General features: G+C 39.9%; 1 protein-coding gene and 1 pseudogene across 1 annotated transcript; both read left to right on the forward strand.

Moving 5' to 3' along the window:
- Nucleotides 1-992: 992 nt before the first annotated feature.
- OR1R1 (olfactory receptor family 1 subfamily R member 1) lies at nt 993-2004 on the forward strand. Its single transcript, XM_008009851.3, has one exon. The coding sequence runs from the start codon at nt 993-995 to the stop codon at nt 1935-1937; it is 945 nt and encodes a 314-aa protein (XP_008008042.2). The 3' UTR covers nt 1938-2004.
- A 7044-nt stretch (nt 2005-9048) lies between these two features.
- Nucleotides 9049-11412, forward strand: LOC103242150 (UV excision repair protein RAD23 homolog B pseudogene; annotated as a pseudogene).
- The last annotated feature ends 12451 nt before the right edge of the window (nt 11413-23863 follow it).

Consider the following 23863-nt stretch of genomic DNA (forward strand, 5'->3'; position numbering starts at 1 on the left):
AACATGCTGGAAGCTACTGCAGGTCAAACTGTTCGGGGGCAGAAGCTAAGACTCATTCATCTTCTTGCTCTCTACAGTATCTAATACAAGGGTCAGCAAATTGTCCAAATCCAGACCACCACCTGTTTTGTTAATAAAGTTTTATTGGAACAGTACTGTGGCCATGCATTTACTTTTTGTTGACGGATGCTTTTCCACTGCAACTTCAGAGCTGAGTTGTTGCAACAAGACCATATGGACCACAAACCTAAAATATTAACTATATGATTCTTTACCAAAAAAAAAAAAAAAAACTTGTCAATTCCTGAACAACCATACAATGTGCGGTCAACAAATGAATGCTGAATGTAGTAAAGTGCTTTATGAAAAAATTTCGACTGGTATTCAAATGGCCTGGGTCCGAATTCTGCTCCTAATTGTTTAAACAAATAATGATGATTAAGCAGATAGATGTTAGATAGATTACACAGATGATACATAGATCACATAGATAGTAGAGATAGATGGATAGAGGAGTTTAGATAGATAGAGGAATTTGGATAGATAGATGATAGAGGAGTTTTCAGTGCTTGCTTATTATATGGCAGGCACTGTGCCAAGTATTATAAACTTATTCACCATATCCAACAACCAATTCCATGGATAGCTACTAGTATTTTCCTCATTAAAGAAGAAGAAAATGAGGTTCAGGGAGGTCGCAACACCTTTGTGGTAGGGCCAGGATTCAAAGCAGGTCTGACCTACAGCAAAGTTTGAGAGTTACCCACTATGCTAGAACACTCTTGAGATTCCGTTTCTTCATAAAATTAAGATTATTGGATGATCAAAATGATTTTCAATCCATTTAGCAAGCAGAAATGTATATATTTATAAACATATATATTAAAATGTATATCTGGAACCTCAACATGCAGGAAGTCTACCCGGAGTTCTAGAATTTCGGCCAGCTGCCTCCTCCCTCCCCTCGGCATTCCCACCTGTCAGTCCTCTCCATGGCTCCGACCAACCTCTCATCTGCCCCCGTGTTCCTCCTCCTCGGCCTGGTGGACGGAACAGACGCCCACCCGCTGCTGTTCCTGCTGTTCCTTGGCATCTATCTGCTCAACGCCCTGAGCAACCTGAGCATGGTGGTGCTGGTGAGGTGCGACGGGGCCCTCCGCTCCCCCATGTATTACTTCTTGGGTCACCTGAGCCTCGTGGACGTCTGCTTTACCACCGTCACGGTCCCCAGGCTGCTGGCCGGCCTGCTCCACCCGGGCCAGGCCATATCCTTCCAGGCGTGCTTTGCCCAGATGTACTTCTTCGTGGCTCTGGGCATCACCGAGAGCTACCTCCTGGCGGCCACGTCCTACGACCGCGCGACGGCGGTGTGCCGGCCCCTGCGCTACGGCGCGCTGGTGACGCCATGGCGCTGCGCCACGCTGGTGCGTGCGTCGTGGGCCGTCGCGCACCTGCACTCGCTGCTGCACACGCTGCTCTTCTCCGCTCTTTCGTACCCGCGCGCCGCCCCCGTGCGACACTTCTTTTGCGACATGGCGGTAATGCTGAGCTTGGCGACCTCGGACACGTCCGCCGCGGAGACCGCCATCTTTTCCGAGGGCCTGGCCGTGGTGTTGGCCCCGCTGCTCCTCGTGTTCCTCTCCTACGCGCGCATCCTGGTCGCGGTGCTCCGCTTGCGCTCGGCCGGCGGCCGCCGCCGCGTCTTCTCCACCTGCGGGGCCCACCTGGTGGCGGTGGCGCTTTTCTTCGGCCCTGTCCTCTCCGTGTATTTCCGGCCGTCGTCTGCTTATTCGGCCCGCTACGACCGCCTGGCTGGTGTGGTCTACGCGGTCATCACGCCGACCTTGAACCCTTTCATCTACAGCCTTCGCAACAAAGAGGTCAAGAGCGCTCTGAAAAGGGTGCTCAGATGGAGGGCTGCACCCCAAGAGGCGTGAGGGCAAATCTGGCTCAATGGCATTTTCATAATAACAGTTACAGAAAAAACCTTGTTTTTTGGCTTTCCAAAGCACTATTAATTTCGATGTACTCTGTCTTATTTGTTGTTAAATAAGAAATTAGACCTGAAAGTAAATATGACAACGTGTTTACTGTAGTGATGGATACATAGTAGGTTAAATTCGTTTCTGTGTTGTCTGAATGTGTGAGATAGATTCTATTTTTAAATTTTGGGTAAATGAAAAGACAGCAAATGAAGGTAGGGAAATAGTTTGTGAAGAGGGAGAAGAAAGAGTGTGACTAGCAGGAACCCAGTGGTTGGACGGGAAGCTTGAGAAGCCAGTGGATGTTTTATTTTATTTTATTTTATTTTATTTTATTTTATTTTATTTTATTTTATTTTATTTTATTTATTTTATTTTATTTTATTTTTTTATTTTTTTGAGATAGTGTCTTGCCCTGGCGCCCACGCTGGAGTGCAGTGGCGCGATCTCAGCTCACTACAACCTCCGCCTCCTGGATTCAAGCGATTCTCCCGCCTCAGTCTCCAAATAGCCAGGATTACAGGCGCCTGCCACCACACCCGGCTAATTTTTTGTATTTTCTTTACTAGAGACGGGGTTTCACTATGTTGACCAGGCTGGTCTCGAACTCTTGGCCTCAAGTGATACCCCTGCCTGGGCCTTCCAAAGTGCTGGGATTACAGGCGTGAGCCTCCGCACCCAGCCCAGGGGAGGATCTTAAAGAGCTGTTGTTGGATGCCCCTGCAGACTCCTGAAGAAACTTCAAGATCCAGTTATTTTTTAAATGGCTTTTAAAAATTTAAATTCTTTTCCTAGATACTATGTCAACCATTTTTATTGTAAAAATTCAGAGTTAAAGATAAAGTTCTCTTTGACTACCACCCAAATCAACCTCCACTGCCATCCCAATTATCAGTTGAATCTCTTGCTCTCGCCTTCACTTTTGCTCTCTCGCTCTGATTTTGAAACATAGTGTCATTCTATTTATATATATTCTGATTTTGAAACATAGTGTCATTCTATTTATATAATTCTGCAGTTTCCTTTTTTTATGAAACAATACATCTAGAAGACCTTGTCTTATTACCACCAATAGAATGCCTTCATTCTTAACTTCATGCTATACAATCCTATACTGTGGATCTTCCACAGTTTAATCAGTCCCTTATTGATAAATATTTATGTTTTTCTAATTTTTCCACTATTGCAAGGTTGTAATGAAAATTCTTGCAATAAAAATAATAAAAGCTGGCCGGGCATGGTGGCTCATGCCTGTAATCCCAGAACTTTGGGAGGCCGAGGCAGGTGGATCACCTGAGGTCAGAAGTTCAAGAGCAGCCTCGCCAACATGGTGAAACCCTGTCTCTACTAAAAATACAAAAATTAGCTGAGTGTGGTGAAGGACACCTGTAATCCCAGCTACTGGGGAGGTTGAGGCAGGAGAATCACTTCAACCTGGGAGGTGGTGGAGTTTGCAGTGAACCGAGATTGCACCACTGCACTCCAGCCTGGGCGACAGAGCGAGAGTCTGTCTCAAAAAAATAATATTTAAAATTTAAAAGCTAACATTTAGTGAGAAACTGTTACATGGCAGGCACTTTTAGAAAGAATATAATCACAAAGGAAGATTTTTTAAATCTTTCTAGAACTTCTCAAGTAAATTTAAAAATCGGAATAAGACTTTTCTAAGCAAAGACAAACTGCAAAAGCTAGCTCAATTATATATACAATGTCTGAATAGACCATTAAAATAAATATTTGAGAAGGGAAAATGAAGACAATATAAACCAAAAAAAATCTCTAATGAAAGTCTTAAGGCCGACAATAAGCATATGAAAACATATTCAACATTATTATTATTCAGGGAAATGCAAATTAAAATCATAATAAGATACTACTACATACCCATCAGAATATCAAATGTTAGAAGCAAAAGATTGAGAATATCAAACGTTAGCAAGGATGTGGAGCAATTGACACCCTCATATATTGCTAGTAAGACTGTAAAAGAACAAAACTGCTTTGCGAACTGTTTGCAGTTCCCAACGTTTTAATATTTACCCAGTCTACAGCACAGAAATTTTGCTCCTGAAGTACCCAAAATAAGTGAAAACAAATGTCCAGCAAAAGATGTGTATTAGAATTTTCAAAGAGGCTTCAGTCATAGTAGCTAAAACTGAACAACCCAAATGCTCATCAGCAGAAGGAGTAAGTCAACTGCGGCATCATCATTTCAATGGTATACAATGCAGCAGAGAAAAAGATTGAACTCTGATGATTCACACGACATGGATACATCTTTCAAACATGATGAGTAAAAGAATCCAAAAATATAAATATATTGTATGATTCCATCTATTCAAAGTTCATGAGCCGGCAAATTCATCTCCGGTGGTAGAAACCAGAGTAGTCATTACCTCTGGATGTGGGTGGGGACTGACGAGGAGAGGGCACAAGGAAAATTTCTGAAGTGACATAAATCCTCTCTGTCTTGATCTGTACAGCAGTCACACGGGTGTCAAATTTAGCAGACTGTACAGTTAAGATTTGTGCACTCTATTTAAATTATATTACAGTGAAAAATCCTCGGGCGAGGAGGCTTTCTGGGTTTTTCAAAATTTCAAGGACCAAATACTCCCCTTTTCAGACTCTCAAGGAATAATCCCCAGGCTCTATGTGATGCATTCCAGAACCTAAAATTAAGTAAAATTAAAATAGCTACCTAATTTGCTGAAGAAGAAAAATACAAGACACGAACAAAATTATAGACGAGTTCTGTCTGTGAAAATGGATATCAAAATGATATCTGAAACACTAATAATAATCCCATCTTTTCATATTTGAAATCACGCTAATATGTTCAATTTAAAAATTTAGGATTACCTCATCAGAGGCAAAAAGGCTTCTTAAAAAATCAATACCAGGTCCTGATCAAAGCTCAGAATAAAATAAAAAGCGACTTCCTTAACAATATGTGTTAGAGTCAGCCAAGGCTGTACCTTATCCTCTCTCTGGATGAGAACATTCTTTAATTCTCTAAATGGCAATACAATGGAAATTCTAGGACCCGTAGACAATCCTATTAAAAGATTTTGCTCTCCCTTTATTCTTTATCAACTATAATACCAGGTATAATGTACACTGCTCCCAGCCAGGATTCTTCAACGCATCAAACAGCTCCCGTGCCTCTGACCTCAGCAGTGGGTTGCTTGCCCTGGACCTACCATCTAAGTCTCTGCTAGCAGCACTGAATGACTGCTGGCAATGGAACAGGTTGTTCTCCTATTTATTTATTTATTTATTTATTTATTTATTTATTTAGAGACAGGGTCTTGTTCTGTCGCCCAGGCTGGAGTGCAATGACGCAATCTCAGCTCACTGCAACCTCCGCCTCTCAGGTTCGAGCGATGCTTCTGTCTCAGCCTCATGAGTAGCTGGAATTACAGGAGTGTACCACCACATTGGGTTAATTTTTATATATTTAGTAGAGACGGGGTTTCACCATGTTGGCCAGGCTGGTCTCGAACTCCTGGCCTCAGGTGATCCACCCGCCTTGGCCTCCCAAATTGCTGGAATTACAGGCATGAGCCACCACACCTGGCCTGTTCTATTTTTAACAGCTTCACTCAGGACAGGTCATAGGGATATCTAAACAGCCTTTCCTTTTATCTTGATTAGGACACTGATAGGATGAATCAGCAAGAAGTATTAATTCTTTTTTCTTTTTCTTTTTTTCTTTTTTTTTTTTTTTTTTTTTTTTTTTTGAGATGGAGTCTCACTCTGTTGCCCAGGCTGGAGTGCAATGGCATGATCTCGGCTCACTGCAACCTCGGCTTCCCGGATTCAAGTGATTCTCCTGCCTCAGCCTGCTGAGTAGCTGGGATTACAGGCATGCGCCACCACACCTAGCTAATTTTTGTATTTTTAGTAGAGACGGGGTTTCACCATGTTGGTCAGGATGGTCTCGATCTCTTGACCTTGTTATCCACCTGCCTCAGCCTCCCAAAGTGCTGGGATTACGGGTGTGAGCCACTGTGTCTGGCCAAGCCAGCATTATTTCTAAACCAAAGAGACTTTGAACAGGGATTTGCAATTACTTCACAGTCTTCTACCTCATAAATATGAAGCCTATTTCTTGGAAGAGGTTTAGAGACAGTGGTATCCTTGCTTCAGCATAATAGTTGGTCAATTCTGACTAAACCACAATGCTAAAAGTGGATGTCTCAGGCCCTAAGAAGGGCATTTTTCTGAGAATTTCCCAAAGTATATAATTTAAAAATTATAAGCAGTCAACATCACATGTAATAGTGACAATTTTAAACTATGAAAAAATTTTGATGGGGGTGGAGTTGGTGAGATGTTGGTCAAAGGGTGCAAAATTTCAGATAATATTCCTCCTATCTAGAAGGAATAAATTTAAAAGATTTATCACAACATGGTGACCGTAGTTAACAATATATTGTATTCTTGAAAAATACTAAGAGAGTAGATGTAAAGTGTTCTCACCACAAAAAAGATAACTATGTGAGGTAATGTATATGTTAATTCGCTAGATTTGGTCATTCTGCAGCATATACATACTTTAAAGTATCATGTTGTGCATGATCAATACATACAATTTTATCTCTCAATTTGAAAAACATAAAATAAATGCATCAGAAAAAATAATTTTGGAAGTAATCAAAATGGAGGACGTTAACCAAAAGCAGCATTGTCCACTAGTAATAAAATGTAAGTCACAAATGTGAGTCACATAAGTAATTTTAAATTTCCAATAAACTCATTTTAAAAGGTAGAAAGAGCCCGGCACACACCTGTAGTCCCAGCTGCTCAGAAGACTGAGGCAAGACGATTGCTTGAGCCCAAGAGTTCAAAGCTATAGTGTGCTATGATCAGGTGTGTGAATAGCCACTGAACTCCAACCTTGGCAACATAGCAAGACACCATCTCTGAAAACATTAAATGGCTTTTTCCTTTTTAGAAGCAGATGAAATGAATGTTAATAACTTTATGTGGTATAAATACACCACGGAATATTACTCAGCCATAGAACAGAATGAAATAATGGCCACAGAAACTTGGCTGGAGCTGGAGGCCATTATTCTAAGTGAAGTAACTCCGGAATGGAAAAACAAATATTGTATGTTCTCACTTATAAGTGGGAGCTAAGCCATGAGGATGCAAAGGCATAAGATTAATAATGGACTCTGGGGGCTCCGGGGCAAAGGATGGGATGGGGGTTGTTAGGAATAAAAAGTTCCTAGTTCCTCTTCAAAATTTCTCTTTGTAAAGAACAATAAGTGTTAAAAATAGTAGTTCCTCTTAAAACTCCCTTCAAGTTTTCCTTGCTTGCTTTTTATGTTACATACCAATGAATCTTTTATTTTACTAATGACTTTTTGTTGTACTCCAGATAGCTGTTGAAAATAGTAAGGAAATGAGTATATCCTATGTCCTCGTACTTTAACCAGGACCTAAATTGTTTGTTCTAGTCACCAGTCTGCCTAGACATTGCCCGGACATGCCCAGACATGTTCCAGCTTGCAGCCTATGCCTCCTCCTTATTTGGAAATGTTATTGTCATCTAGCTTTCCATAAGCAACCCCTCTTCCTTTCCTTGTTCCCCATTGTGCACCTTTACCTATTTAGGAAAGTCTTGCGTTTTTAGCCAATCAGGATCAGTCTAGATTGTGTGGTCCAGCTCCAGCCAATGTCCTCCAGATACGACATAGCAGTAGGGACCCAGTGCATCAGGTATAAGAATCCCTGCTTTCCTTTGTCTGGTGTGCTCTCATTGCAATCTGGCTTGCAAGCAGCACCCTTCTGCAGAAGTAAAATTGCCTTGCTGAGAAATCCTTTGTTCAAGTGCTCGTGTTCTTTGCAACTCCAAGCTTTCATTTCCAACAGGGTGAGGGATAAAAAAACTACATATTGGGTACCATGTACACTGCTTGGGTGACAGGTGCACCAAAATCTCAGAAATCACTAAAGAACCTATCCACGTAACCAAAAGCAACCTATATCTCAAAAACTATTGAAATTTAAAATAATAATTTTTTTAAAAAAATAACATTTTTAAGCCAATATACCAAAAATATCATTTCAACAAATAACCAATATTTAAAATTATTAATGCTATAGTGTACCTCTGTTTTTCTTGCTATCTTCAATATCCAGTATGTTTTTTATACTCACAGCATATCTCCGTTTGAACTAGCCTCTTTCAAGTGCTCAACAGCCACATGTGGCTACTGTGTTACCCAGCACAGATGTCCAGCAGATCTAAGGCACAACTTCTCCATGGACTATTCTGTATCCAGTTAAAATGAAATGTAAACATTTTAAAGGGAGTAGCAGGGCTGAAAAATGGAAACTAATGGGCTGGTGGCTCACGCCCGTAGCGGTGGCTCCCAGCACTTTGGGAAGCCAAGGTGGGCAGGTCACCTGAGGTCAGGAGTTCGAGACCAGCTTGGCCAACATGGCAAAACCCCATCTCTACTAAAAATACAAAAATTAGCTGGGCATGGTGGTGGGTGTCTGTAATCCCAGCTACTTGGGAGGCTGAGGCATGAGAATCATTTGAACCCAGGAGGTGGAGGTTGCAGTGAGCCAAGATTGTGCCATTGCACTCCAGCGTGGGCAACAGAGCGGGAAAAACAGACTTTTTCATCTCAAAAAGAAAAGAAAAGAAAAGAAAAAAGAAAAGAAAAGAAACTAGTGCCATTAGCATGCCAAGTTTTGAGAAATTTCTGGATCACGTGAAGCCAATGCGAATCAGATTGAGGAAAAGTTAATCAGGGTAATTGGCTCTCACACAACACAAGCAAAGGAGAGGCCTAGAAAACAAATGGCCCATTTTCCCCAGAAGCGCTAGAATACCCTCCAATCCAGAAAACAAAAATAGATGGTGTGGCCTGGGCCCTGGCTGGAGAAGAGGCCACTGGGCTGAGTGAATGTGACAAACCCCCACCTCCGCTGCCTTCCTTCGAAGAACACAAGAAGTGTGGGTGACCCCGAGGCCCCGCCGGGCCCCAGACCCCACCCAGCAGCCCCACAGCCAAGCTGGCAGCAGCACTAGACAGGTCACCCTGAAGACCCTCCAGCAGTGAACCTTCTGGATAGACATCAACCCCGAGGAGACGGTGAAAGCACTGAAAGAGAAGACTGAATCTGAAAAAGGGAAAGATGCCTTTCCTGTAGCAGGTCAAAATTAATTTAGGCAGGCACAATGCTCAGTGATGATACTGCTCTCAGAGAATATAAAATTGATCCGAAAAACTTTGTGGTGGTTATGGTGACAAAACCCAGAGTGGTGTCAACACCAGCACCAGCTAAAACTCGGCAATCTACACCTGCCACCGCTATGCATTACTTACTTCCGCCGCTGTACACTACTTCCTCCACTGTGCACTACTTCCTCCGCTGTGCACTACTTCCTCTGCTGTGCACTATTTCCTCCGCTGTGCTGTGCACAACTTCCTCTGGTGTGCATTACTACTGCACTGTGCACTACTTTCTCCACCGTGCGGTACTTGCCCCGCCGTGCAGTGCTTCCTCCACCATGCACCACTCCCTGCGCTGTGCACCGCTCCCTGCGCTGTGCACCACTTCCTCGGCTGTCCATTATTTCTCCACTGTGCATTATCTTCTCCACAGCAACAACTGTGGCTCAGGTTCCACCCTGTCCCTGCTTTGGTTCCCAGTTCCACACCTGCGCCCATCACTCCAGCATCAGCGAGAGCATCTTCTGAACCTGCACCTGCTAATGCAACTAAACAAGAGAAAGCTGCAGAAAAGCCAGCAGAGAGGCCAGTGGCCGCTAGCCCAACATCCACTGACGGGACTTTGGAAGATTCTTCTCATCAAACCCTTCTGAAGATGCGACATGTGCACCTGTGACAGGTCAGTCTTAGGAGAATATGGTAACTGCAATCATGTCAATGGGCTATGAAGGAGAGCAAGTAATTGCAGCCCTGAGAGCCAGCTTCAACAACCCTGACAGAGCAGTGGAGAATCCCTGAAGATGGAGAAAGTCAGACTATGGTTGACCCCCCTCAAGCAGCTAGTACTGGGACTCCTTAGTCTTCATCAAGGGCTGCAGTTGCAGCAACTATGACAGCTACGACTACACCCCCCTGGAATTTTTACAGAATCAGCCTCAGTTTCAGGACATCTCCTGGAATTTTTACAGAATCAGCCTTAGTTTCAACAGATGAGACAAATTATTCAACAGAATCCTTCCCTGCCTCCAGCATGACTACAACAGATAGGTCCAGAAAATCCTCAGTTACTGCAGTAAAATAGCCAACACCAGGAGCACTGTATTCAGATGTTAAAGGAACCAGTTCATGAAGCTGGTGTTCAGCACTTTGGGAGGCTGAGGCCGGCAGATCACTTGAGGTCAGGAGTTCGAGACCGGCCTGGCCAACACGGTGAAACCCCGTCTCTACTAAAAAAAAAAATACAAAAATTAGCCAACAGCAGAAGCATTGTATTCAGATGTTAAACGAACCAGTTCAAGAAGCTGGTGTTCACTTCTACACTGCTGGTGGTAATGTAAACTAGTACAGCTGCTATGGAAAACAGTGTGGAGATTCCTTCAAGAACTAAAAGTAGACCTACCATTTGATCCAGCAATCCCACTCCTGGGTATCTTACCCAGAGGAAAAGAAGTCATTATTCAAAAAAGATACTTGCAGGCACGTGTTTATAGCAGCACAATTCACAATCGCAAAATCGTGGAATTTTGCACAGCCGTAAAAAGGAATGAATTAGTATTTGCAGTGACTGGATGAGATCGGAGGCTATGATTCTAAGGGAAATAACTCAGGGATGAAAAACCAAACATCGTATGTTCTCACTCATAAGCAGGAGCTAACCTATGAGGACGCAGAGGCTTAAGAATGATACTATGGAATTTGGGGACTCAGGGGGAGGTCGGGGGGATGAGGGATAAAAGACTACAAATAAGGTGCAGTGTATACTGCTCGGGTGATGAGTGCACCAAAATCGCACCAAAATCTCACAAATCACCACTGAAGAACTTACTCATGTAACCAAGTACCACCTGTACCCCAATACCTTATGGAAAAACTAAAATAATAAAAAATTTAAAAAATAAAATTCCTTTCATTAAAAACGAAGAAGTCAATGTTCCAGGAGGAAGTGGTGGCAGTGGCAGCGGACAAATTGCAGAACCTGCCAGAGTCACATGAACTACATTCAGGCAATGCCTCGGGAAAAAGAAGCTAGAGAAAGGTTCAGGGCGTTAGGATTTCCTGAAGGATTTGTGATACAAGCATATTTTGCTTGTGAGAAGAATGAGAGTTTGGCGGCCAGTTTTCTTCTACAGTAGAACTTTGATGAAGACCGAAAGGGACTTTTCTGTATCTCACACTTCACACCAGGCTGTTACACTCACTTGTCCACTGGATTGTCTGGGATGAGTTAGGCTCATATCCACAATACTTGGTATAAGGAGGCAGATTGTTGAGGGTGGGGAAGGACGGATGTAGGATATCGGGCAGGGATAAATACACTGCATGTCTCTTCAGTTAGCAGATGCCGCAACTCCGCGCAGGGTGTAAAATATTATACAACCAAACATCAGTTTTTGCAGGTCTTGATTTCTTCCTTAAAACAGCAGGTAATTTTTCCTAGGTTTCAGTCTTTTTAGTACCAGACCCAGAAACGTAGTGTAATGCCCTGCTTTATATTTCCTTGACTTAACATTGGTTTCAGAAAGAATCTTAGCTATCTGGAATTTACAGTCTCTGTTTCATGGCAACACTGGATAATGGCTTTGTGAAATTTAAAAAAAAAAAATTGTAGCAACTCTGAACAGAAATGCCAAATTATTGACAGTTAATTGCTGTCACTTCAAAAATGAGTATAAAGTTAATGTGTGAGGAAGCCTATTCTTCCATGTTAACTACTTGGGGTGGGAGGGGAGAAAGGGAACTTTTTCTTAAAATAAAAATAATGACTGCTATTTTAAAATTTCTCGATCATTGAATGTGAGATCCTTCTAACATGATTTGAGAAGCTGTATGAGTATAGGCAGGGTTATTTTTCTGTTTACATTTTTTTTTGTTTGTTTTGGAGGAAAATTGGTAGGTGTCTAATTACTGTTTACTTCATTCTTATGTTGCAGTAAAAGTTTTTTTGATTTTTCGTTTTTTTTGAGACAGAGTCTTGCTCTGTCCCCAGGCTGGAGTGCAGTGGTGCAATCTCGGCTCATTGCAACCTCCACCTCCCAGGTTCAAGTGATTCTCCTGCCTCAGCCTCCCGAGTAGCTGGTACTACAGGTGAGCACCACCATGCCCAGCTAGTTTTTGTATTTTCAGTAGAGACGGGGTTTCGCCATGTTGGCCAGGATGGTCTTGATCTCTTGACCTCATGATCTACCGCCTTGGCCTCCCAAAGTGCTGGGATTACAGGCGTGAGCCACGGCACCTGGCCAGTAAGTGTTTTAAAACAACCATTGCATGCTTGCTTTTGATGTATCCCTTTGTGAAATTAGCACTTTTGGGGCCAATGGAGAAATGCAGCACTCACTATCCCTGTCACCTTCCCTTCCCCAATGGAATATGTTTATCAGAAAGTCAGGAGTCAAACTGCTACCTTTAAAAACAAACAAACAAACAAACAAACAAACAAAAACCCAAAATGCTGATTCAGTTCAAAACTAATGCAAATGTTTCAAAACTGTATTTCTGATATTTGTAAATGTGTTTCTTTATGAGATAAGAATGTATTACCATTAAAGTCATTAGTATAATATTGCTTTCAAAAAGAGATGGTAGGCCAGGCATGGTGGCTCACGCCTGTAATCCCAGCACTTTGGGAGGTCGAGGCAGGAGGATCACCTGAGGTCAGGAGTTTGAGACCAGCCTGGCCAATATGGTAAAACCCCATCTCTGCTAAAAATACAAAAATTAGCAGGTCGTGGTGGCATGTGCCTGTAGTCCCAACTACTTGGGAGGTTAAGACAGGAGAATTGGTTGAACCCAGGAGGCAGAGGTTGCAATGAACCAAGATCTCACCACTGCACTCCAGCCTGGGCGATAGAGAGATTTACTACTGTCATCATTAAATTCTATGAAGCGAATGTAACGTTTTTCCAAGTACCCTTACCCTGATCTATCCCCAACCCAGTGAACCCGGCACTTTAGTGCTAATAAAGATGGGGTGGAGGAGCACTATGGGATGGAAGAAGCTACTAACCCAGAGGGACAAATTTGAACCAAAACAGCAGGAATTTCCTCTCAAGGTATGAATTGAATCTATGCCTAAAGGCATCAATATTAAAACAGCTCAGTGGAAGGTGAGGAAAACGAGCTTCATGGAAAGGAACTCCCAGGATGATCTTTTATACTCTTTGTACCTAGCCCCTAAGCAAAATATTCAGGATCCCAGAGAAGTCAAACCCCATCATCTACTGGCCTGTCACCCTGGAAAATTGCTGAACTTTTCCAACTTCACACTCCATCTTCAGTGACTCTTACACACCTTGTAGAATTCTGGGTTTTGAATGATTGATATTTGCAAAGTACTCTACAAATGTACACTTAATTAGTTGCTATTAACAGCTCTGATGATACCCAATTACCTTTAGAGATAGGAGTCACTGTTGACAGTGGAAAACAATGAGGATGACAACTTCTAAATCATCCTGCAATCATTGCTCTACAGAATACTAACATCTGTAAAGGGGGATTTTAGAGTGACTGCCCCTTATAAACTCCCTCCCAGCTTCCCCTGCTCATCTGGGTGTGGTTCTGCAGCCTGCTTCCTGTTTCCCACATCCACATTGTGCATTTCCAGCTCCCTGTCATTGTCTTCCGACTCCTTTCTTCGACAGTGTTGTGGCCCCTGGGATCCCTGGGTCCCAGAGAAACGTATTAGTAACAAACCAACAAATGCAGTACTTGCTCCCCCTTTACCCCTGCACGTTTCTGAGCCACGTATCTGAATAAGCTATGCTCAGAGACAGAATTCTGGGTTCACCCCAAATGTGACATTCCCAAGAACACTTTCTCTGACATACACTAATATCCCCTTTCTCTATCTTATGCAGTATATGGCAAATTAAAACAGTTATCAGAATCAAATATTGTGGTACTTAATTGCCACTGCCTTATGTTGTTCAGTGATCACTTCCCTATATAGAGACCTTCTTTCCTTGGCTGGACTTTAAGCTCCATGATAGTGGGTAATGTGTTGATTGACTCACATAGGAATTACTTTATCATTAGTTCACTAGAGCATTCTTTAGAAAAATATTTGCTAGGTAATTACATGTGCAAGGGACTGAGTCATGTGCTTTGGGAAAAAGAATGGCCAAGATAGGCATGGTTCCTGGTCTCAGGAAGCTTACGGTCTAGCTGGCAAAGATGACTACCAAACAAGCTACTAGTAAGTGTCACAAATGTTATCAGAGGAGAAATAAAGGACACAATAAGAGCACATATCAAAGACAACTAACCTTATTCAGAGGGTCAGAGAAGACATTTTTAAAATAATGTTTAAGCAGAACTTAAGGAGTTTTACAAGAAAAGGGAATGAAAGTATCTAGAGAGAAGAAATGGCATATAAAAAAGCCCTGAGGTAAGAGAGAGCCTGGAGGTTCCTACAGAGCAAAGGAAGTTCAGCGTGGCTAAGGTGTAGTGGGTGTGCTGGGAGGAAGGCAGAAAATGAGGATGGAGTGGGGAGTTCAGTGATAAAGCTGGAAAGGAGGCAGCCATGTCTTGAAGGGCCATGTAAGTCAAAGTAAGATGCTGGCATTTTACATAGACAGCAATGAGAAATCATTGAGACATTTTAAGTGGATAAGACATGTTACCAAGTTTGCATTTTTGGAAAGATCTCCATGGCTGTTGTATGAAGAATAGATAGAAGGCATTCAAGACCACAGGTAGGGGGCCAGTTGGAAGGGTTCTGCAGATATCTGGAGGAATGTTAAAGTGACAGTGGCCTAAATTTCAATAGTGGCAGTGGAGATAAAGAAGGGAACAGGTTTAGAAATAATTAGGAGTTAACATTCAGAACTTGGGGATGGTCTAGATAGAGGGAGTGAAGAAAAGAAGTCAAGCATGCTTGTATTGGTACGGTTCCATCTGACTGTATATATTTCCATCATTGTATTGTATTCCAGTTTACTCATTCTCTATTTCAAACTCTTTAATAATAAACTGCACTGGAATAAATATTCTCTTATACACCTTGCACATAACTCTAGCCAATTTCTACCAATTCCCAGAAGTGAAATTTCTGTGTCATAAGATGCTATGAAATCAAATCCAATAGCATAATAAAAGAATAATATACTGCAACTAAATGGCATTTATTCCAGGAATGCAAGGGTGGCTCAATATGAAAATCAATTAATGTAATACACCACATTAATGAAACAAATGGAAAAAAAAAAACCCTCTTGTTTATCTCAACTGATACAGAGAAAGCATTAGACAAATCCAATACCCTTTCATGATAAAAACACATAGCACTTTAGAAATAGAAGATAGGAATAGAAGAGGAATTTCTTCAAAATGGTAAAGGGCTTCTATGGAAAACCCAACGCTAACTTCATACTTAATGAGGAAAGACTGAAAACATTTCCCTTAAGATCAAGAACAAGACAAGGATGCCCACTTTCACCACTGCTATTCAACATAGTATTGGAAGTTCTAGCCAGAGCAATTAGGCAAGAAAAAATTAACAGACATCCAAATTGAAAAGGAAGAAGTAAAAGTATGTCTATTCACAGAGGTCATGATCTCATATATTGAAAATCTCACATAATGAAACACTATTAAAGCCAGTAAATTAATTCAACAAAGTTGTAGAGTACAAAATCAACAACAGAAAATTAGTTGAATTTCTATACACTGGTAATGAGCAACATGAAAATGAGATTAAGAAAATAATTCCATTTACAATAGCATCTAAATGAATAAAATACACATAAACTAACCAAGGAGGTACAAACTTGTACATTGAAAACTATAAAACATTACTGAAAGCAATTTAAATCTTAAATGAATAAAAATAAATATCCTGTTTATGGCTTGGAAGATTTAATATTCTTACGATAACAATACTACCCAAAGTGACTTATGGATTCAATGCAATCCCTATCAAAATCCCAACGGTCTTTTCTGCAGAAATGAAAAGGCTGATCCAAAAATGCATATGAAAATTCAAGGGACTTTGAACAACCAAAACAATCTTGAAAAAAAAGAGCAAAGTTGGAGGGCTCACTTCCTAATTCCGAAACATACTACAAAGCTACAGTAATCAAAACTGACATAAGGATACACATATAGGTCAATGGAATAGAATTGAGAATCCAAAAATAAACTCAAGCATCTATGGTCAATTGATTTTTCTACAAAGCTGCCAAGATCATTCAACAGGGAAAGAATAGTCTTTTCAACAAATGATGCTGGGACAATTGGATGTCCACATGCAGAGAATAAAATTGGACCCTTACTTCACACTAGGTACAAAAATTAACTCGAAATGAATCAAAGACTTAAATATAAGGACTAAAACTACAAAATTCTTAGGAGAAAATGTAAGGGTAAGTCTTCATGACTTTGGATTTGGCAGTGGTTCCTTGGATATGACACCAAAAGCATAAACAATAGAAGAAATAGATGAATTTAACATTTTTATACATCAGGAGACACCATCAGTCAAAAGACAACCCACAAATGCGAGAAAATATTTGCGAATCATATATCTGGTATGTAGAATGTATTTTTACAAACTGTTACAATTTAACAACAAAAAAGCAAACAACCCAGTTTTTTAAATGAGCAGAGGACTTCAACACACATTTCTCTGAAGAAGATGTACAAATGGCCAAGTACATGAAAGGATGCTCCATACCATTAGCCACCAACTAGGGACATTAAAATATTTAAGGAAGGCTTTTAAAATAGCTAATCAACCACTAGCATGGGTATAATTTTTTAAATGAGGAATAACAAGTGTTGGTGAGAATGTGGAGAAACTGGAGCCCTGGTACATCATTGCTACTGGGAAAGTAAAATGATACAGCTGCTATGGAAAGCTATTTTGGCAAATCTTCAAAGAGTTCAAATAGAATTACCTAGTTAAAATAGCTAGGACAATATGACCTAGCAATTCCACACCTAGGTATATACCTAAAAAAAATAGTACTCAAATAAATGTTTTACATGAATGCTTACAGAAACATTCTTCATAATAGCCCCAAAGTAGAAATAGCTATCAGCTGATGATTAGATAAATAAAATGTGGCATATTCATACCATGAAATATTATTCGGCAATAAAAATAATAAAGTGCTGATACATATTGATGCATACCACAGTATGGATGAACCTTGACGATATTGTGCTAATTGAAGAAGGCAGTCATAAAGGCCACTTATTGTATGCTTCTATTTATATAAAATATCAAGCATAGGCAAATTCATAGAAATATAAAGTAGATTAGAAATTTCCTAGGCATGAATGAGTGGACAGAAGGGCTGGGGAAGAATGAGGAGTGCTATTAATGAGCACAGGATTTCTTTGTGGGTAATAGAAAGGTTTTAGAATTTGGTTTTGTATATACAGAGAGTATGCACAAAGCTTGTTTTGTATATTCACAGAGTAGCCAAAGCACACTACAATAACATCATAGTGATGTACAAGAATATCCTTTTGAGGAGATTCGAAACTCTAAATTATATAGCGATGAAGGGTTTTGATGTCTGAACTTTATCTCAAGTGGCTCAGCCATTAAAAAAGAATAAAAAGAAAGAAATGTTTTTGTATATACAGACAGTATGCACAAAGCTTGTTTTGTATATTCAGAGTAGCCAAAGCATGCTACAATAACATTGTAGTTATGTACAAGAATACTCTTTTGAGGAGATTTGAAACTCTAAATTACATAGTGATGAAGGTCTTGATGTCTGAACATTATCTCAAGTGGCTCAGACATTAAAAAAGAATTTTAAAAAATAGGATTGGGGAGAGCATAAATAAGAAAGAGAGGGAGGGAGGAACAGAGAGAAATTGACATGTGCTACAAATATGAGCAGGTGGAATGTGGCCTGATTTGAGAAACTTATGGAGTGTGAGAAAGGGAAACTAATTTGACATTAAGCTTGCAACTTTTGCTTTGAAGGTCACAGGTTTAATGATGTAGGATTTTATTTTTTAATCTATGAGTTCAATCATATGTCTTGCTTCTGAAGTGGCAATATTTACATAATTATAATATTATAAATTTTGTTTTCCATTTTTATTTGTAAAAACAGATTTCTCATTTTGTTTCTATTGATTGTGGCATATAAACTTCAAACTTGCTAAAAAGTATTGGTCTTACTACAGTACAGAATAGGGAAAAAAATAAACAACAGTGTTTCAGATATAATAGCAGAAAACTGTCTAGAAATGAAAGTGCAGACTTGAAAATCAAAAGGAAATTTCTGTGCTATAAAAAATTGTAATGAAAGTCAGCAAATATAAAAATATAGCCTGATGAAGAAATAATCCTACCTGCATCAGTGGGGGGAAAGATGACCATATAAGAAGTAGAGGAAAGAGAGAATATCAGCCTTACTTCAGATTTTTTCACAGCTATTTTGGAAAATGAGTTATAGATGAGCAAACAGATGTCCACAAATTTTATACCTAGCCAAGTCATCCCTTCAGGTATATAAATACATAAGCAAAAGAACAATCTAAATATGTGAAAATTCAATAAATATAACATGGATGTACTAGTCCTTGAAAAATGACTTGATGCACTCTAACCCACCAAGGAATTAGTCAAAATTTAAAACTCGAGAATTTAAAAGTCATAATATTAAAAATGGTATGTAAAATTTTATTTAAAAATAATAAAGAAAAATATGTGTTATGGTAATAAATGCAGATAACATGCTTTATCTTTTAACAACAAAGTTGAATTTAAGGCAAACAGCATTACAGAGACCAAAATTCACTGCTATAATAAAGGAGATAAAAAGATTGTTTTAGGGTAAGGCCAGGTTGGAAAAGACAATACAGGTATAAAAAATATATCACGAAAAAATGGTATGACAGAGATAGAATGATTTTAACATTTTAGTAAGAATAAATTAAGGAGATGTATGGATCAATAGAACAGAATAGAATCCAGAAACAGAACCAACCATCTTGAGTTAATTTTTGTATATGGTGTAAGGAAGGGGTCCAGTTTTAATCTGCATTTGGCTAGCCCGTTATCCCAGCACCATTTATGGAATAGGGAATCATTTCCCCATTGCTTGTTTTTGTCAGCTTTGTTGAAGATCAGATAGTTGTAGGTATGTGATCTTATTTCTGGGTTCTGTATTCTCTTCCATTGGTCTATGTGCCTGTTTTTGTACCAGTACCATGCTGTTTTGGTTACTGTACCCTTGTTGTATAGTTTGAAGTGATACCTCCAGCTTTGCTCTTTTTGCTTAAGATTGCCTTGACCATTCAGGCTCTTTTTTGGCTCCACATGAATTTTAAAATAGTTTTCTCTAGTTCTGTGAAGAATGTCAATGTTTGGTTTAGTTTATAGGAAAAACACTGAATCTATAAATTGCTTTGGGCAGTATGGCCATTTTCATAATATTCATTCTTCCTATCCATGAACATGGAACGTTTTTCCACTTGTTTATATCATCTCTGATTTCTCTGAGCAGTGGTTTGTAGTTCTCCTTGTAGAGACCATTCTCCTCCCTAGTTAGCTGTATTCATAGGTATTTTATTCTTTTTGTGGCAGTTGTGAAGGGGAGTGGATTCTTGATTTGGCTCTCTGCTTGACTGTTGTTGGTGTATAGGAGAATGCCTGGACACAGAGAGGAACAACACACACTGGGGCCTATCGGAAGGTAGAGGATGGGAGGAGGGAGAGGATCAGGAAAAATAGCTAATGGGTACTAGGTTTAATATCTTGATGATGAAATAATCTGTACAACAAGCCCCCATGATACAAGTTTACCTGTGTAACAAACCTGCATATGTACCCCTGAACTTAAAAGTTAAAAAAAAAAATAGATCCAACTATATATGGTCAATTGACTTTCTACAAATTACACAGATAATTAAATAGGGAAAAGGATAGCATTTTTCAACAATTCATAGTCTAGAACTGGCTACATCCCCAAAACGATCAAAAAGTGAAAGAATGAATAAATCATGGTATCTTTATACAATGGAATACTACTCAGTAATTTAAAAAAAAAAAAACACTGATCTACACAGTTACATGATGAAATCTACAAAACATTATGCAGAGCTGAAGTAGCCAGATACAAAAGAGTACATACTAAATGATTCCACTTATGTGAAGTTCAAAGCAGGCAAATCTAATTTGTAGTGATAGAAATCAGATACATAAAAATCAGATAGTGGCAGGTAGAGCTTGATTGCAAGGGTTCACATTGAATTATGAAGTGATGGAGTTTTTCTAGGTTTGGACTGGGGTAGAGGTTACATGACATAAAAGCCCCCTATTCCCACATCCTTGCTATTACCATAGAAGGTCAATCATTTCTAAATTTTCCAAGTATGTGGTCATTCAATAATCCCTTATTGTTTTTCAAGGGTTTTTGTATGTTTGTTTTGTTTTGTTTTGCTTTGCTTTGTTTTTGTTTTTGAGACAGAGTCTCACTGTGATGCCCAGGCTGGAGTGCAGTGGCACAATTTTGGCTCACTGCAACCTCCGCCTCCTGGGTTCAAGTGATTTTTCTGCCTCAGCCTTTCGAGTAGCTGGGATTACAGGCACCTGCCACCACGCCCGGCTAATTTTTGTATTTTTAGTAGAGACAGGGTTTCACCATATTGGCCAGGTTGGTCTCGAACTCCTGACCACAAGTGATCTGCCCATCTCAGCCTCCCAAAGTGCTGGGATTACAGGTGTGAGTCACCGTGCCTAGGCTTTTTCAGGTTTTTTTTCCTGGTTAACACTAAAGCTGAACATCTTCTTATATTGTTTATTCTTTATGAATTTTCTGTTAATATTCTTTGTACACTTTTATTCAGTTGTGTTTTATTTTTATTAGATTATAGGAGCTCTTTGTATATTTTAAATTTCAATCTTGTGTTTATTAGACGTGTTATAGCCTGTTACTTCTTTTTCAAATTTCCGTTATCTTTTGTCCCAAAAAACTTTCCTATTTCTATCTGGTCAAATATGTCAACCTTTTTATAGAGCTTCTGAGTTATGCATAAATTATAAATATTATTTTATATTAGAATATTTTTACAGATTGTAATTTAAGTTTAGCTTTTTAAACCATCAAAAATATAATTTTACTTGTACCATAAAAATTTTATTTAATATTTTCCCGTGTCAATTTCCCCAGTAGTACATCCTTTCTCCCATTGATTTTCTTAATCACAGAATAAATCCTTACACACACAGGACTATTTTTAATGTTCTTTTCACTCAATTGATCTTTTTTGTCAATTCCTGAATAAGTAGATACTGTTACTGTTTTAATGATTGGTTTTTTTTTCAAGTATGTATTGATACTTGGTAGATAAATGACCAATTTATGATTCCTATTTTTCAAATATTTCTTATAAATTTCACCTATTTTGTCTTTCGAGAGAACTTGAGAATAAACTTGTCCATCTCCACAGAAATAATTCCATTAGGAATTTTGTTTGGATTGCATTGAATGTATTTGAGTAGAGCTCCTTTTGTAAAAGCACTAAGGTTTCAAAACATATTAAATGGTACAGTTTTAATTAGACTGATTTTATTGCATACAAATTAATCTTTAAAAAACTGTTAAAACTGAGGTACCCTCTCCAGAGTCGTTATATATGTTCATTTCTTATAGTATCTTTTATATCTTTTATTAATTTTTTTTTTTTTTTTTTTTTTTTTTTGAGACGGAGTCTCGCTCTGTCTCCCAGGCTGAACTGCAGTGGCCGGATCTCAGCTCACTGCAAGCTCTGCCTCCTGGGTTTACACCATTCTCCTGCCTCAGCCTCCCGAGTAGCTGGGACTACAGGCGCCCACCACCTCGCCCGGGTAGTTTTTTGTATTTTTTAGTAGAGACGGGGTTTCACTGGGTTAGCCAGGATGGTCTCGATCTCCTGACCTCGTGATCCACCCGTCTCGGCCTCCCAAAGTGCTGGGATTACAGGCTTGAGCCACCGCGCCCGGCCGCCTATGTCTTTTACTAAATTTTTAAAGATTTCTTCCTTAGTTCTTGTACCTACTTTTAATTGCTATTAAGAATTAAATTCATTTTTTATTGATTTTTAAATTGGGTTTTTCTGGTATAAACGAAAGTGATTTAATTTAAAGATCAATCTTTTTTCTTGCCTCTAATACCTCTAATGTATTATGCACTGAGATTTTAGAGTGCATGCATTACAAAAACTGGTGTTACCCTAATGACCATGTGGAGATTAATAAAGTATTTCAGAAAATATTAAATGAAAAAGGCAAAATTCAAAATGGTATATATACACATATAGAAGTGGTTGGTCAGGTAACTGGATGGGAGGAGACATCATAAATACCAATATGGGATCAACGACAAAGAGGAGACGTGGTTGGAACATGAAAAGTTTAATGTTGTGCATATTGAGACTGAACTGCCCATAGAGCCTCAAGAGGAGGTATCTGCTAGGCAGATAAGAAGAACAGTTGGACGTTCTGGAGAAAGGCTGGGTTTCAGCTGGAGCTGTAGAGGTCAGCAGAACGTACAGGAGGATGAAAGTGATGGGCTTGGATCCCATCACTTAGAGGGCACAACTAAGAATACAAATTGAGTGGGGCACAGTGGCTCACGCCTGTAATCCCAGCACTTTGGGAGGTCGAGGTGGGCAGATCACTTGAGGTCAGGAGTTCAAGACCAGCCTGGTCAACATGGTGAAACTTCATCTCTACTAAAAACATAAAAATCAGCTGGGCGTGGGGCAGTGGGGCAGGAGTGGGGGGTGCCTGCGGTCCCAGCTACTCAGGAAGCTCAGGTGGGAGAATCGCTTGAGCCTGGGAAATGGAGGTTGCAGTTAGCTGAGATGATGCCGTTGCACTCTAACCTGGGTGACAGAGCAAGACTCATTTTTTAAAAATAATGATAATAATAAAGAATACAAATTGACCAACGTTGGAAACTTACTCACACCACAAGTGGAGACAAGAGTTTTAAAAAGATTTATAATCCTTTGGGTATATACCCAATAATGGGTTTGCTGGGTCAAATGGTATTTCTGGTTCTAGATCCTTGAGGAATCGCCACACTGTCTTCCACAATGGTTGAACTAATTCACAATCCCATGAATGGCTGTTCCCTTTCTTTCTAAAGTGAGAGAAAATGAGAATAAACTGCAGAATCAGATAGTCTGAAATTTTGCGTAAACTCAACAATTGACACACTGTGTGATGTAAAATGATGCTGAGCTACGTGCTTTTCAGCATGTAACACAGTGCTAGCATCTTCTCTACTTCCTTGGATCTGTCATGAGAGTAAAATACAAATATAAATATGAGGTTCTTTTGTAACATCCAAAATACCAAACAGAAGAGAGACATTCTTTTTTTTTTTTTTTTTTTTTTGAGACGGAGTCTCGCTCTGTCGCCCAGGCTGGAGTACAGTGGCACGATCTTGGCTCACTGCAAGCTCCGCCTCCCAGGTTCACACCATTCTCCTGCCTCTGCCTCCCAAGTAGCTGGTGCTACAGGCGCCTGCCACCACGCCCAGCTAATTTTTTTGTATTTTTAGTAGAGACGGGGTTTCACTGTGTTAGCCAGGATGGTCTCGATCTCATGACCTTGTGATCCTCCCGCCTCGGCCTCCCAAAGGGCTGGGATTACAGGCGTGAGCCATCGCACTGGCCAGAAGAGAGATATTCTTTAAAACTGAGCTTTTTTAAAAATTTACCAGC

Source organism: Chlorocebus sabaeus, chromosome 16 (genome assembly GCF_047675955.1).
Source record: "Chlorocebus sabaeus isolate Y175 chromosome 16, mChlSab1.0.hap1, whole genome shotgun sequence".
Classification (NCBI taxonomy): Eukaryota; Metazoa; Chordata; class Mammalia; order Primates; family Cercopithecidae; genus Chlorocebus; species Chlorocebus sabaeus.

What these genes read in the sequence shown, in the direction of transcription:
- OR1R1 (XM_008009851.3), top strand. Translation starts at nt 993, where the DNA reads ATGGCTCCGACCAACCTCTCATCTGCCCCCGTGTTCCTCCTCCTCGGC.